The sequence below is a fragment of the Populus alba genome, chromosome 11 (genome assembly GCF_005239225.2).
Source record: "Populus alba chromosome 11, ASM523922v2, whole genome shotgun sequence".
Classification (NCBI taxonomy): Eukaryota; Viridiplantae; Streptophyta; class Magnoliopsida; order Malpighiales; family Salicaceae; genus Populus; species Populus alba.
This window is the reverse complement of record NC_133294.1, coordinates 4,855,326-4,872,244: the sequence shown is the minus strand read 5'-3', so window position 1 is coordinate 4,872,244 and position 16,919 is coordinate 4,855,326. Positions and strand designations below refer to the sequence as shown.

The 16,919-nt window shown below is 32.3% G+C and overlaps 1 protein-coding gene and 1 pseudogene across 1 annotated transcript; one reads left to right on the top strand and one right to left on the bottom strand.

The window, feature by feature from the left end:
• Positions 1-3,985: 3,985 nt before the first annotated feature.
• LOC118031248 (uncharacterized) lies at positions 3,986-4,327 on the top strand. Its single transcript, XM_035035600.1, has one exon. The coding sequence runs from the start codon at positions 3,986-3,988 to the stop codon at positions 4,325-4,327; it is 342 nt and encodes a 113-aa protein (XP_034891491.1).
• A 5,870-nt stretch (positions 4,328-10,197) lies between these two features.
• Positions 10,198-14,368, bottom strand: LOC118031259 (protein DETOXIFICATION 36-like; annotated as a pseudogene).
• Positions 14,369-16,919: the final 2,551 nt, after the last annotated feature.

Below are 16,919 nucleotides of genomic sequence, written 5' to 3'. Positions count from 1 at the left end.
GGGAGATTAACTATCCCTTGCTAGTTTATCCATGTATTTATCAAATTCATGAGCTCTCCAGCACATTAAATCAGCCACATGCCTATTATAATGTTGTAATCCTGCTTGCTTAGAGTGTGTTGGGTATTGCGGTAGCTGTTGTGGTTGTAATTTGAAAAAAGTTGTTTTATAAAAAGTACTTTTAATTGAGGTTGGTTTGAAAAAATAGATGTTTGGTTAAAACTGTAGTTGAAATTGAGGTTGAAGAAAAAGTAGTTTTAATGTATTTGGTTAAGAATGCTTTTGAAATTGAGGTTATTAAATAATTTTTAAAAATATATATTTAATATTGATGGTTTTTTAATTTAAATTTTATGGATTTAACTATTGTTATTACATCATGAAATAAATCACACTTAAAAAAATTACTTTAACAAAAAATTATCTACAATTTCATTATGTACAAAATTCATCCGACAAGAACTACAAAATTAGATAAAATATTATCAAAAATAAAATTAAGATTACACTACGATTAAATTTAATTCACCTTAAACTAATTTAAAAAAAAAATTGTTGTTCACGTGAATAGTGCGAGTGAAATCAATTAACTACATCGGTAAAAAAAAAAAAAAAAAAAAAACAACAACCTAACTAACTAACTAACACTATCATTGGAGGCATGCTCCACTGTTCACTGAACAGTGGAGTTGCCATGCAAAAAGCAGCAATTTGATACTTTTTATTTTCCTGCGGCTAGAACACAATAAATTGAGGGATCTATGCACAGTAAACAATTTTTTTTATTTAACCAAATACTAAGCCAGTGTGTTTGTAAAGAAACGCAATCTCTACCTCGTAGCCAAACGGACATCCACCTTTTCCCCTTCAACAATCTTATCCCAATATCTGTTGTAACCCATTTTTGGGTCCCCCTGAAAAAAATAAAATAAATAGCCAAAAGAGGTTAGAAAAATAACCGGAGGCAGAAGCGCCCAGAAAACAGTCAGAAAAATGGTCAAGGAATTTAAAAATACAAGGATTAAATTTTTGACAGTATATTCTTGAAGGATGAAAGCCCTATTGAGAAGAAAAATTTGAATTTTAGGGAGAAAAGCCCAAATTTGGATTTTTATGGGCTTAATTGGATTTTTTATGGACTTAATTGGATTTTTATTTGAATTTATAGAAGATTTGATTGCAAGAAAAATTGATTTTTAAGTCAATTTGGGCTTTAATTTGGAGAAATTTAAGTTCTGGGGCCAAAATATATTTTTTAGGAATTTATTGGGTCAAATCAGGGGCTCAATTGCATAAAAATTGAAGTTTAAGGGCCAATTAAGGACTTAATTGAGAAAATCCGAAACCAGGGACCAAATTGGAAGAGGCGCGTAAATGGAGGGGCTGCAATTATTCGGTTCAGGGGCCTAATTGAAGAAATTGGAAGTTTATTGATGAATTAGGGGCTCAATTGCATAAATCAGAGACCAAGGACCAAAGTGAAAAAGGCGGCCAACAAGAGGGGCGGGGACCGAATTTGGAGGACTGATTTGAAGTTTGCCCATTTAAATGAAACGGCACGTTTTATCCAAAACGACGCCGTTTCATATACAAAAAAAAAAAAAAAAAAAAAAGGAAAGCAGAACGGTGTCGTTTTGAACGACACTGTTCATCATCTCCTTCCCCCCCGTTTTAGCAGAACAGAAGAAAAGATTTCGAAAATTCTCCCGCGTCTCTCTCCTCGCCCCCACCACCACCGAATGGCCGACCAGCCGTTGCGTGATTGAAGGCGCACTAACCATGGTCTCCCACCCGTTATGCCCCTATAAATATAGAAGAAAACCGAAGAGACCCGAGGGAGGACCGGGAGAGAGAGGAGAAAGAGAGGAGAGAGAGAGAGAGCGAACCGAACACTTGGAAACAGCCGCAGCGCCGCCGCACGGAGCCACCGTGCACGAGCCACACCACCGCCAGCGACCACCTCCTCCACGCCAGGTACATTTTTCTTCCCCCCATTTTTGTGTCTTCTGCAGGTTTGCCTCCTGCATGCATTCTGCATGCAGGAGGCGGGGGAAGAAAATTAATTCTTCCCCCGCTGGGCCTGGGGCTGCTGGGCCAGCCCGATGCTGGCCCAGCCTTGCAAGTCTGGGCCGGTCTTGGCCCAGACCATAGGGGTTTTCGGGCCGATATCGGCCCACTTGAGTTTCTCGGGCCGATATCGGCCCAACTTTTGTCTCTCGGGCCGAGGTCGGCCCAATGTCATTCGGGCCGAGATCGGCCCGAATCTATTTTTTTCTTTCTTTCTGGGGCTGAGCCTGGCCCATTCATTTGGGCCGGCCCAGCCCCCTTAATAATTAATATATAATTATATTATATTATTATATTATAATATATATGTGTTTATATGTTATATATATATATATATAATATTTTTTTAAAAAAAAATCTGAAAAATCTAAAAAAAAAAATGTTGTTATTTTTCCTTTCATATGTATATATATGTATATATTTTAAAGGGGGTTTGTTTTTTTTTTTTATATACTGTGGAGGTATAAATTCAGTATTTAAAATATCTGATTTTCGTCAAGACATCCGAAATTTTCAAAGATAAATTTATTTTTTTTACTTTCAAAATTTTCTAAAATTCCTTAAAAATATTGTTGATTTTTTTGTACATCTTTTTTAAAATGACTTAATATTAGTTTGTATTTTTATTTTGTGGAGATACAAATTCAGTATTAAAATACCCGATTTCTTCAAAAAAAAATATTGTTAAAAAAAAAATATATTTTTCTTGCGTGTTGCATACGGCCAATACTCTAACATGTTTTGAATATTCTTTTTTTTTAAAAAAAAATATATTGGAAGCTTCGAAAGTGTGTTTTCGCATAGATTTCTTAAACACAAATTATTTTTCTTGCATTTCTGGATTTTACAACATGTTTGTAAAACTCCAAAGGGTATTGGCCAATATTCCAAAAACTATAAAAATCTTTTTTTTTTTGGGAGAAAATTTATTTATTATTCACCGTTAATATTTGGATAAAGAAATCCTTAGAAGGATGAATATCCAAAATATTATTGGGAATAATAAATCCACACATGCTTGAAAGAAGCCTTGATTATAATCGAGGACATTTCAAAATTTTAATTTTTTTTATTTTACGATATACGAGTCGCAAACTTTTGAAATACTAAGAGAAAAATGAGCTTTGAAAGCACATGGAATCTCCTTAGATTTCTATCCAAAATCAATTGACGAGCCTAGAAAATACCAACACCATAGCAATTATAAAGCAAACCAAACACCAAGCAGCTTACCTTAGGTAGGGCGTGCTAGGGGTGCTAATACCTTCCCTTTACGCAACCAGTCCCTTACCTTAGAATCTCTGAAAGACCAGTTAGGTTTCCTAGTGACCAAAATGCTAGGTGGCGACTCCAAAGAACCAAATCAGTAAAACGGAACAAAACGAAAGTCGCCAGTCGGATGTCGCAAAACAAATTTTAAAAAATTTGTTGTATTTTTTTTTTGGGGGGGTGCGACAATATCAATGGATTAAATCACTTAATCCATGTATGATTCTCCCCTAGTTAATTCCCATCCACAAGTACAATACATTAATCCTCAATTTCGTTAATTACTCATCACTTGCTTCTGTTAGCTATACAATATTATTGTTCTTGCTGGCCTGAACCATTATTGATTTTGGCAGCAGCCTGCACTGAAAACTTGTCATCAGGGCTACACAAACAGACAAACTAAAGTAGCAGTAGTGGTTTTCAAACCCTGATGTAAGGCCAACTCAACAGGCCAACTTTCCCATTATTTTTATACCAAACATTAGGGCACCTGCACCGCTACATCACCGTATGACCGCATCCAACTTGCCGCACATAGAAACACACTCCTCCAATTACCAATTCTTTTCTAGACACTATAAATATACTTCTCCTCTAGCGTATCTTACTTCAAATTGTGCGAAAACATTGCTTTTCCTTACAAAGAATGAGTACTCCAGCGAGAAGATCATCATATGGCTACTCAAAATTGGATAAAGAAGACCCAGAAGAGTTAATGCATAGAAGAGCACAGTTCTTGATCTACAAGGCACTACAACAAGCAGATTCTCCTAGAAGGAGGCCATCTTTTTTGAGGATCAGATTGTGTAGGTTAAAGACAAAGATTGGCAAGAAACTAAAGAAGTTGAGGAAGGGCATGTTGTTGTCTATATCTGCCACGAGGGTTAGAGTCTACAGGAAAGTTACTAGTCATTGGAAGCGCTTGTTTGGCAATGGAGAGGCCATTGCTAGTCTTCCTCCCATGCTGGCCTTGAAGGCTCGAAATTAGGTTTCAAGTTTTTTGGTTCTGGTCTTTTTGCTTGTCCTATTGAAAAGCAATACATATGTGCAGCCATATTATGGTTTAAATCATCGTTATAGCCTTTATATGTTATCAGTGCATGTTTGTATCAAAATGAAGGATTTCCGGTGATTGCAATCATCTGATCGGCAACGGATTTAGTACGTCTTGCTATAGGACTGATTCTCTAGACAGTAGATTAGTTTGCTTGAGACATCAGATGCCTCAAAAGTAAATGCATGTTCTCCCAACAGTATTGTAATTGATCATTGGATAAGTTCCTTTTTCTTTCTCGAAGATCCAATTAACCCCATGTCTTGCGCGGAGAACATCAAAGATCTTGCAGCCTGGCAAATCTCATTTATTAGCACATCTTCTATAATTTGATTAGTTTAATTAAGAGATCTTAGGTCCCTCCATGACATGAATGCATGTAGTTTGAAAATACAGTAATAATTATAGTTTAAAGTATTTTATATTTGGAAATGTATTAAAATAATTTTTTTATTTTTAAAAATTATTTTTAATATCAATATATTAAAATAATTAAAAAAAATAATAAAATTATTTTTAAATTAAAAAAATTTGAAAACTTTATAAAAATACAATTTTAACTATGATACCAAAGACCAACTTATGCCTTTCGAAGATAGTGGCAACTAGCAACCCAAATACTTTAGGAACTTTCCCATTTCTGCCGTACTGTCCCTCAACACTCCTTTTAAATTTATTTTTTTTAATTTACATGAGTGTCCGGGTCAGCTTGTGTGCACAACGACTAATCTCACGGCCCACTGAACATCCTGCAAACTCAGTGAGCATGTAAGGCATCACGAAAATGACAGGCATGTACAATGAGATTTGAACCCTGGTGCAGAGAAAGGGAACAAGCCCCTTCCACCACTAGACCAAGATCTTAAATGCTCAACACTCTTTTTAATTGATTGGCTAGATAGTAGGCAGTTGGGGCATCATCAGCCTAACAACACCAAGCCATATGATTCAGTTGGCACAATTAACTATATATTATATTATATTATATTAACTGTAAACTTTCCTTTATGTAGTTTAATTATGATTTTGCTCTTCATTGAAAAAAAAAAAAAAAGGTCCTAAAGAGTAGAAAAAATCTCTTTATAGGATTTACTTATTATTTTAGAATAGTTTTTTGGAATAACTCAATTTTTTTATAATTTTTTAAATAGTTAAATTACTTTATTACTATTAAAAAAAAAAACTTTGGCCTAAGGGTTTTTCTGACAATTCTTTTTAATACATATAGTCTGATTACTCTATTACCCTCAAAGCAAAAAATTCTGAGGCTTGATTTGAAGGCCATATTATTTATTTCATGTAGGTGTTTTGGCTATGCTTATGTGATTTTAGGAATTATTTGGTAATTTAATTAATAAAAAGTAATAAATAAAAGGAAAAGTTGTTAGCATGTTTAATAAGTGAGCCACCCTACCCTGCGGTCTTCGGTTGGGGCGTGTAGTGATTCAAGGTTAAAAACCGGTTTTCTTGATTTTTTTCAATTTAATATGACAGGATAAGCATTTTTAAATGATGTATATGACTTAATTAAAAATGGTTTGATAACAGTTAATTTTTTTTCCTTGGTTTCCGTGTTTACCCTTGTAACATTTCACACCAACCCTTTAATTTTTTTTTTTTTTTAATTTTGTTCATGTTATTTTAATTAATTTTTAAAATTTTTTTAATTAGTTTATAGAATTAAATTTTTTTTTTTTTGATTTCATCCTCCATCGATTTAATTATTTACTTACATGTATGTATAAGTTTTTTATTTTCACTTATTATTATTTTTTGTAACTGCAAAAATACAATGAAAAAGTTTGTGTTTACAACTTTTTTTGCAGCAAAAAAAATATATGAGCCGTGGTGAATTACTGGTTAAATAACTAGTACTTTCCCATAGAAAAGTGTTTGCCCCCCTTCTAATTTCTGATTTAGGAAGCCTGATCCCTATTTTCTTTATGTTTTTGATCGTTTTATGCGTTAATTTATGTTTCTACACGGGTTCAAACTATTTGATTTGAAGAAGCATAAAAAATAATGTTTTTTCAAGCCAGTAGTTTGAAATAACATTAATTGATTGCAATAACTAAAAATAAACTCCATCTATTTATGCTTTTTCATTAAATATTAAAAAAATAATAAAAAATTGGTGTTGGGTCCATGAAGGGCACTAAAACCATGGCACTAGCAGCACGCACGGCTTCTCTCTATTAACAGGTTGGGGTGATCAGTTAGGGCCTCCTGATAAGATCAGTTAGGGCCTCGTGATAATATGGTCAATGTTTTATGCTTTTTTCCTGCCATTGATTGTGGTGTGATGGCCACGTGCTTGACACATCATGTCACACCCTTACAACCTGACTTGTATGACACATCATGTCTTAAATTTTTTTATCCAGAAAAGTTTTTTAATACTTTGTATGGAATAAATTCAGTGTGTCAAACCCAAGATGTTAAAATATGCTTGTCTGTTTCTCTTAGAGGCAGTCATATGATTAGTTGTTAATTATTTTGGAGTCCCATATAAATAAAAAAATTAAAAAAGAAAGAGAGAGAGAAAAAGAAAAGAAAATATAAAAAAAATTGAAAAGAATATTGGAAGAAAATAAAAAAATATATCAGTAAAAAATATATACCAAAACGTTTAGGAAATTGTTGAAAGCTGGTTCAGGAAGATCAAAATATACAACATTCAAAAATTTAACAATGTATTTTCAACTGATGAAGATCCTGTAGGCAAAGAAAATTAAATTTGAGGAGGGAAATTCAAAATTAGATGTTTAATGATTCAATTAGATTTTTTCAAGGTTTAATTGAATTTATTAAGGGTTTAATTGCAAGAAAAAATCATTTTTAATGTCAATTTAGGCTCTAATTGAATTTATTTGAAGAAATTAAAGTTTGGGGTTGAATTGAAATTTTTTAGAGTTAATTTAGTCAAATCATGGACTTAATTGTATAAATATTAAAGTTTGACTAGCAATTAGGGACTTAATTGAAAAAATCCAAAACCATGGACCAAGCTGGAAAAAACGTGTAAATGTAGAGGCTTAAATTGACCAAATCAAAGGCCAAATTGAAGAAAATGAAAGTTTGTTGTTCAATTAAAGATCAAAATGTATAAATTCAAAACCAAGGCCTAAAATTAAAAAGACTATCAATTTTAGGGTTGATAATTGAGTTTGGAAATGGTATAATTGCATAAATTTAAAATTTTGGAGGAAATTATAGGTGCAATTAAAAGTAATTGCATGTTCTTTGTGTTTTAGGGAAGAACATTACCTTAGACCCTTGATTCAGAGTTATTTTGATCTATTTCTTTGCACATAACTCTTTTTTATGTTTGATTAGTAAATAATTTAGGGTTTATTTGCATCAATAATAAATTTTTAATGAAATTTAATATTAGGATTTTTATTTTGAACCGAAACTCATTTTGACAAAATCATGATGCTTAATTGATGATTGAAGTGAATAGATACTAAATTATTGATCATTGCATGATTTTCAATATGTATGTGTTTTTTTTTACTATATCTAGTCTAATTTGGGTTTCACGTCGCTGGGTTGGGTTTCAATGTTCTTTTTTTTTTTTGTGTTTGATTTATTTTGTTTAAGAATTTTGGAGTTTGTCTTTTTTTGTTTAATCTATTTTTTTACTTTGATTTTGTTTTTGGGATGCTTTCAGGTGAAACTAAGATTTTTTGTGTGGTTTATAATCAAACCAAAAATTTCATGTCAACCCAGTCGGGTCGACCCAATAGGGTCAACATTGGGTCAAAGGGTTAAGACCCTGTTTGGTTTGCAATATTGTTTCTAAAAGGATTTTTGGTTTAAGGGTTTAGTAAACACCCTCTTAGACCAGTTTTAGTAGTTTTATTATAATGAAAAATAAGTTTTTGTCAAACAAAGCCTAAAAAATAATAAAAAATATTTTTTTTTTTCTTGCATATGGTCAAATTTTAAAATTTTCTTGAATATTTTTTTTTATATAAAAAATAAATTTTTATCATACTTGGAAAAAAAATACAATAACTAATTTATGATTGTCCGTTAGAACTTGGCCTACATTTCAAAAATATCAAATAATTTATTTTTTTTCTTTTAATATACGAGATTATGAACTTATATGTAATATGTATTCCTGATATTAAATAAAAAGATTGTTCTTTTTATTTTTTATGTTTTTGCATTAAAATGGTTAGGTTTCAATCTAATAAGATAAAAATCTTTTTATCGAGAATGACTTTTCTTAAACTGTAGATAAACTAACAATTAGAAAATATAGTACCTTAGTTTGTATCATAAAAATAAACAATGTAACTTACCTCAAGTAAGGCGTACTAGTGGTGTTAATACTTTTTCTTTATGCATTTAGTTCCCTTATCCAAACTAAAAACAATTAAGATTTTTAATAATCAAAATACTATGTGCTAACTCCTATTCTTTGTCTTTTTTTCTCTTATAAAGAACAATAATTTCTTATTCTTTTCACCCACAACACTACCTGGTAATTTTTTTATAAAACAAATTTATATATTGTGATCGGGCTTTCACTAAGCAATATACTTCGCAATCTATACATACTACTCAGAATGGAAACCCCCTTTATGAGTTGCCGTCGCACTTGATATGCCTACGTCGAGAAAAGATGTTTGTGCTTGATATGTCATGTCATTGTCGACACCTAATGACTCATGCTCATAAAAAATATTGCAAGAAGAACCAACAGTTATCATGTCTGTACTACTCTTTAATGATTTTCTCTTCGTCATCTAAACAAATTTAATAAAAAAAAGTAATAACATTATCAATATATTCCATTTAAAAAAAATTTGACAGCACCTTCCCTGTAAAGAAAAATATTCAAAATTTTAAAATCTGCAAATACACATCAATGACTCATGCCGCAAACTAATTGGTTTTATTTATGATTAATATTTACTATAGTTATTTTGAAATCTAATAGAACAATTGCAAGTTGCAGATTGCAAATCAATTTTTTTTATAAAAAAAAATGCATTCCAAAAATTATTATTCTCATGTAACCTAAATATTTAAATAATTAAAATTAAACAATAACTCATGAAATTCAAATAACAATTTCTAAAACATCTTGACATCCTAATGTATTTTACAATTAAATTAATCATCAAAACAATAAATTAAAAAAAAAACTCACTATGAAAAAATCATAGGAAAATTAAAGAAAGAGCATGAGGATGAGAGGGAGAACATTTACCTGGCCTAAAGGATGAAGACTTATATTTTACAATTAAACCATCAAACTCACGTTGTTGTTTTACTTTGTTTGATAAACCAAGTGAAAAAGAAACAGATTGAATATTCATCCTGAAAAACAGTCCATTGCATTGATAATTACATATTCTACAAGCATGGTTTTTTGATTTTACTCGAAAGTGAGATTTGGTATTTTATATTCAGTCGCCATAACTTTTTTTCCATCATGCAACATTGGTCTTCTAGTAAAGGGTTGCAAGTTAATCAGTCTGAGACTGAGGTGGAATGTTGGTTTTGTATTATACTTTGCAAAAGAAAAGAATAAGAAAAAAATGTTGAATCTTGTATTCATTCCTACAAATCTAGTTTCATTTATACTAAGAAATAGGGAGTTTATGGTAGTTTGGAGTGCTCTTATGTTATTTTAATTATTGTTTTATTTTTTATTTTTTATGCTGATTTTCCGGTTCACTAGATGACCAACTTAATTAATTTCCTCGATTTTCATAAAAAAATAAAAAAGGAAGGAAAGAGAGAAAAAAATCTGAGAAAAACAAAAAGAAATATCATGTGGTCACCTTTTATGGCTAATGGCACATAAAATTTAATAAACATGAATCAAGCCTCCCAGTACAATGGATCATAAAGCAAATATATCTTAGCCAAGAAAGATAAATGTCGTTAAAATTAATAAATAATTAATGGCATCTTTGTTCATGGCAGTCTTGATGGGCTGACATTCCAGCCAAGAAGGGTGGCAGCCATGCATAGCTACATAGAGTTGCATCCTTCGAATCTTCTAGTTCTCCATGCACACCAATGTTCAGTCCTACGCTATCCTAGACTTGGTAATTTCCTCTTTTCTTCCCATTTGTGCAGACGACTCTTAGCCTTCTCCACCTGAAATTGGAACATCTATAGAATCAAGAGCTTCATCGCTAGCTAGATAGATTAAATGATTACTTCTGAGATGCACATGTTGGTCAAAGTTGCTGGATTCACATCAACCAGTCGACCAAGGAAAGTCAATGCCTTTGATTTCTGTTAATTGTAGCTATCAATTAATGTGAAAGAGAAATCACAACCACTCTGTAGACTATTCTGATGGATGCCCTTGTACCAATGTAACAAATGCACATCTAGCCCCATTCTGTCATAATTAAACAGTGCTTGATTATAGCCCACCGCAGCTACTCCTGTGCCGCGTCGTATCATCAACATTAAATTTAACGACAGAAGACAGATCAGGAGGGGCATCTAGTTGGCTATGGTTTTACTTGTCTTGGCCTGACGACAATCATGTGTTGATGTAGAATTTGCTTAATTTTTTGTTCTTTTTCTACATGAATTGTCATATTTGCACTCATTTTGTTTACTGAGAAAAAAAATTCCGCTTCCTTATCCAGTACGATTCATTTTCCGTGCAAGCATCGAACGATACATATCAAGGAGATTTTGTAATTTATAACAATAGACTTTCATCAAATCACTCACCTCCTCCTTCCAATCTGCTCGAAATGTTACCCACAGTAAGATTAGGGTTTGCAACAGTGTGCCACCGATCATCCCAGACCATATTCCCTATATAGAAAAGTTCAAAGTTCAAAGTTCAAATTCAACATTTTTGTTTTTTACTATATGCATTACATTATATATTTTTTTAGGTAGTGCTCAAAGATCAAATGTTTGCTTAAAAAATTATATTTTATTTTGTTCATGCGCATAATATATTTTTTTCCATAGAAAGATTCATAGTTTCTTTAACTACACGTCAGAAGCAAAACCTATAAATATTAAAAGGAAAAAAGTTACATTAATCACTTGAATTGGAATTAACCTCACAACAACTGCTATAGGGAAAGAGAGGTTTAATTAATTACCTTGACTCCAAGATCAAACTTAAAGCCCATAAGACATCCAAATGGAATTCCAACCACATAGTAACATCCCACATTCACATATGCAACAAATGCTTGCCATCCACAGCCAACGGCCACCCCTTCATCACATTCCATTTCACAATGTATAAGTTACCATAACAATGTGTTTTTTTTTTTAAGTAATAATCAAAAGTTTTATTAAGAAAATAACTACAGAGATAATAATCTAGATGAAAGGAAACAGAAAACGGGAAAGCACAAAAGCTGCTGAAACGTTAAAACAGGGGAGCATAGCAATTGGGAGAAACGGAAAAAAACATAAAAACCCAACTCCTCTTTATTGAACATTCTCTATATTTTGACGCATCATGGAGAAGGTTAGGATTCATATATAGTACTTTTTTAGTTAGTAAAAGGAATTCATGTCCTTTTCTTTGTCAACGGACACCAATAGTTAATGAACAATAATGTCTGGACAGATCATAAGTTGTTTGCATGCGGATTTCATAACAAAAAAAAACATTTGTCCGACCAATCCCTTTGGAAACCATTTGTAACGACTGCATGCAGAGCCTTTTTACACCGTTTAATACGTGATCTATGTGAAATTATTAATCACGAGGTTTTGTACTTTTCCTCTTGTCCAGTGTTCATGATTAACGTACGCTGCTCATTTTGATTAATAATCATGAGTGTAGTAACACCATTTGATGCTTTAGGCATCCTGAAAGTTAAAATAAAGAAATTAATTGAAAACAGAAAGTAACATGGAAAGTTTTAAATTAAAGAGCTTTATTACCTGACAAGACTGGTTGAACCCCATTAAGTATGAGGGTGACAGCCAATAATGGGCAGAGTTCTGAGACTGCATTGGCCACAGTTTCACCACCGGTGAAGACATAGCTGATTACATGGCGCAGAGCAAGAATAGCTCCGGCTTCTATCAGGGCGATTATAAAAGAAACCAAAGTAACCATGGCAACTGAAAATGCTGCTGACTTGTGATTTCCAGCTCCCAATTCATTGCTAACTCTTACACTGTTCAGTAGGATTCAAGTACATAATTTTATTTAATGTGAATTTTGCAATTAGAAACAAACCAGGACTTCAAAAAATGAGCTAATACTAATGGACACTTTAATGGACAGCTACTTTTAAATTAATGTACATAATAATGGCGATAAAACAAAATTACGAACCTTGCAGCTGCATTGAAACCGACTGATATCATAAACAAAAACCCTGTTATTGACATACTGCAAAAGACATATAATGTAATTATTATTTTTTTATTATTAATTTAGAGTAGATTCGAAGCTGAACATCACAATTTAAAATTTTTCTTGTGTGTTTGTACCCATAGTTCAACCACCCATTAGACCATAATTAATGGTCCATAAATAATAGTAAATGCATGCGTATTGCCAGCCACATTCCTGCATGTCTCTCATAAAGTTTTTAGGTGTACATGTTTTTCCTTTTCGGAATAGTTGTTTTTTAATTTTTTGAATGAAATTGTTAGCTTGAAACATCGGTACTGTGATATATAATTAATAGTATTATATATTAATAACACGCTAGCTGTTTAGAGAATGGCCAACATAAAAAAATAATAATAATAATTTTTAAAGAAAAATATCATTCAATGAGGAAAGAAATTGAAAAGTGATATCCTAAAGGAAAAGCCTGTGTACACATATATGCAAGCAAAATATTATTAGTGAAGAAAGTTCAAATCTTTATATGAGTGGTTTGTCTAGATCGAGTCAAATATTATGAGTTGTTTGTCAAGATTAAGGAATCAAATTTCAATTCCTTACCACACAGAAAGAGAGTTCAAGGCAAGCTCAGGATTCTTGAGAAGGCCAGCAATCAAGACTAAGATCTGAAAATACCATGCCTCCAAGCAAAGCATTACAGCTGATCCCGTTGACAATTTCAGGAAATCCCATAGCCCATTGAAAGCTTGGCTGGTAAAGCCAGTCCACGTCTTCTTGCACCGCCTACTCATCACTATAAATAAAAATTGAGCTGCCACTACAATCCACCATGACAAGCTTAAAACAAGTGATGCTCCTATCAATCCCCACCCTAACTTGTACATTGCAAGCCAGGTTAAGAATAGGTGAAAGACAAGTGTAATTGCTGATATTATGGCACTTGGGGTCACTATGCTTTGTGCTTGAAGGAATTTTTGTATTGGAAAATTCACAGCATAAGCAAAAATCTGGGGTAATAGACCATAAACAAAGACAGCTGCTGCTGATGCTACTGTTGTTGGTTCACCAAGTAAGATCAAGATTGGTTTTGCGAAAACATATACTGCAGCCAGTGGTATCCCTGTTAGAGTAAGCACCACGGTTGCTCTTTGAAGAAATGTGCCTAGCATTTCAAATCGTTGGGCTCCATAAGATTGGCCACATAGAGTTTCCACAGCACTCCCCATTCCTAGCTACAAGATCAAGACACAAAAGCAAACCAATAAGATTACCTGTGTAAGAAAACCTAGAGTTTCGCAGTTGATATTAGCTTATTACCATGAGGCCATAGACAAAGAGTTGGACACCACTATTGGCAAGAGAGACAGAAGCAAACTCAAGATTGCCAAGGTGGCCGGAGAAGATTCTGGTAGATAAGGACAAGGAGTTGTTGATCAAGTAAACAAAAACTGCTGGTGCAGCCAAGCGGAAGAGGAGTTTAAGTTCGATCCAGGATGCCAACCCGAGGCGCATGAAGTAGCTTAAGTTGGTGTCGTTTAGAACATTTTCAAGTCTAGAGTCCGCTTCATGATAATGATCATTGGTTTCAGGTTCTGTGGATGAGACTAAAGGGGTTCTTGGAGTTCACCTCGAGACTCCTTACTGTCCATTTTGGCGGTGGTCATTTAGCTAGATTTAAGGTGTAAAAAGAAAGGAGCATATGGGTCTTAGAAGGGGTTGATGCATATATATATTCATGGACAAGGGCATACCAAAATAGTGTAGTATGGTGTTCCGACTAGGCATAATTACTTTTAAAAGAGAAATATAAGGAGAAAAGAGAAAAATAAATAAATAAACAAATACTTTGCCGGGTGAACATATTCTTATATATTTTTTTGCGTCTCAAATTTGATTTTTTTTTTCTTTTATCAGCTTTATTCCAAATAAACATAAAAAACAACTACTAATATTTAATTTTTCTCCCGTTGTCAATATATTTACTCCTTCTGGTAAATGAACTGGACTGATAATAAGTTCCAAATTACGTCCGTGTTAAATATGGCTTAAATAGGATATAAGGTGGCATGAGTTGGATGGCAGTTGCACGAAAGTATTATGGAGGTTGGGATAGGAATAAATATAAGGTGCATATGGCTAACTTTAATGAGACGTGTTTTCTTCAAAATAAAGGATTCTTTTCCTATTTAATTGGGAGATTTGCCAACCAACCTTGTAGTTCAATATTGATGAGTAAACATATTTTTGTTATAGATTTTTATAAATAGAAATAGATCGTAAAAATATAATGGGTCTCGTAAACTTATAAAATCAAAAAAATTAGGCTTGGCAAATTAATAGGAATCTGACAAATATATTAGATCCAAAACATTTGGATTCAATCATTATTAAGTTCTAAGGCTATATGTTTGATCTTAAACAATTCTTTAAGTCTAAAATATTATAAGAATGCTAAACCGTTATAACTATTCATCTTAAACAATTATATATGGCCTTTATATTCAATGTAATGATTTTTCTATTCTCATAAATATACACAAGATCTCTTAAGGGACTTATCATGCTTGCTATCTTATTAATGATATGTAAATTATATTTCTTCTCCATTAATGTCACCAAAAGCAAAATACTTTTAAGTCATTCTCTTCTAAAAAACCAACAAGATTCAAATGTATAAATATCCCCTCAGCCATCCATGTAAGGGTGTAGAATTTTTCATATCTTAAGGTAAACTTATATAAATTTTAGAGCATTAACCATCTTGAAATTCAAGAACAAACATTTTTTTTCCATTGAATTTAAGGTTTTTTTAAGCTATTTATTACCTCTACATAAATATACTGATTTTATCATCGAAGAGTTTTTAAGTCCTCTAATTGAGACTAGTTTTTCAGATACTCAAGCTTGGAATTCCTTAATCTTAAAAAAAAAATTTAAAATATATAAATATATTGATTAACTACTATTCCTAAAAATTAAATAACATATTATTTATATATCTTGGATTATCCACATGGGCGGATATCATGTAGAAAAGAATAAAAATAATAATTGAGAATCAAAATTGAATAAAATAATAAAAAAGAAAACCAAAATTAAAATTGTTTTTTTAAATATAATTATAGAACTGAAAATTCCAAAGTCATAAAAAATGATTAAAAAATAAACTCAAAAGTTTCATATCTCTCTACTATTCTCTTTTCTAATTTTGATATTTTCATTTTTTTTTAGAAAAAAAAAATTAAATTTTGGTTCCGAAGTTTTTTAATTTCTATTTTTCTCTTACCATGTGGCTCGAGGTTAACCAAAACATTGGATTTCACGTAATTGACACTGTTAGTAAATCTCTCAAACCATTAATTAGTCATGGATATAGATGGAGAGATATTAACTTAAATTATAAGATCTAATGTGACCAAGATTGAACTATAAGGACAAATATAATCAAATTTTGAAATTTGAAGGACCATGAATCCATTTTAACACCGTAAACCAGAGAGGCTAATTAATTTTTTAAAAATAAGAGGATACAAACTATGAGATTAAATCTTTTTTATTATTATTATTTTTGGATATTCGGGTCAGTTTGCGTGCAGCTTAACTAATTTTATAAGTTTTAAAATTAACAATTATATAAACATCTTTAGGAACCCTGATACATTAGATTAAATCTTTAATAGGCCTTGAGGTTTGCTGTTGTCACTTGTGAGTACCAAAAATTAATTCGTGCTCACAAAAATAAGTGGTTACAACTATCTTGCATACCAACTATTGAGACCTTCTCATGATCAACTGAAGCTCTTAATTTCTTCCAACATTTGTTTGGCTCAAGAGTTTGTTGATGGCCAAGACATTGTTGCACAACTGGCGAAAAACTGCGTTTCTCAAAGACAGCAACATTTGTTGGCCATAATGTTTTTCTTGAACCCATTCTCGCACGATTCTACGTCAGCAATTGGTGTTCTCACCCAAGCACGAACATCATTAGTAGCATTGGCTAGCAAAGCAGGCAATGAGTCATCAAGTTGCTGGATGGCATCGTAGTATTGGTCTAAGCAATCTTCTAGGGCTTGCTCAGTGACAGGGTTCAAAGTCTTGTTACTATGCAATGTTGTCTTGATGTACGAGGATGTGTTTGTTGCATTTGATGATGCAAGGTTCAATGCAATCATGCCAAGTTGTTGTAAATTGGCGTTTTTG

Excerpts from the sequence above, each read along its gene's own strand:
- LOC118031248 (XM_035035600.1), top strand. The coding sequence starts at position 3,986 with ATGAGTACTCCAGCGAGAAGATCATCATATGGCTACTCAAAATTGGAT.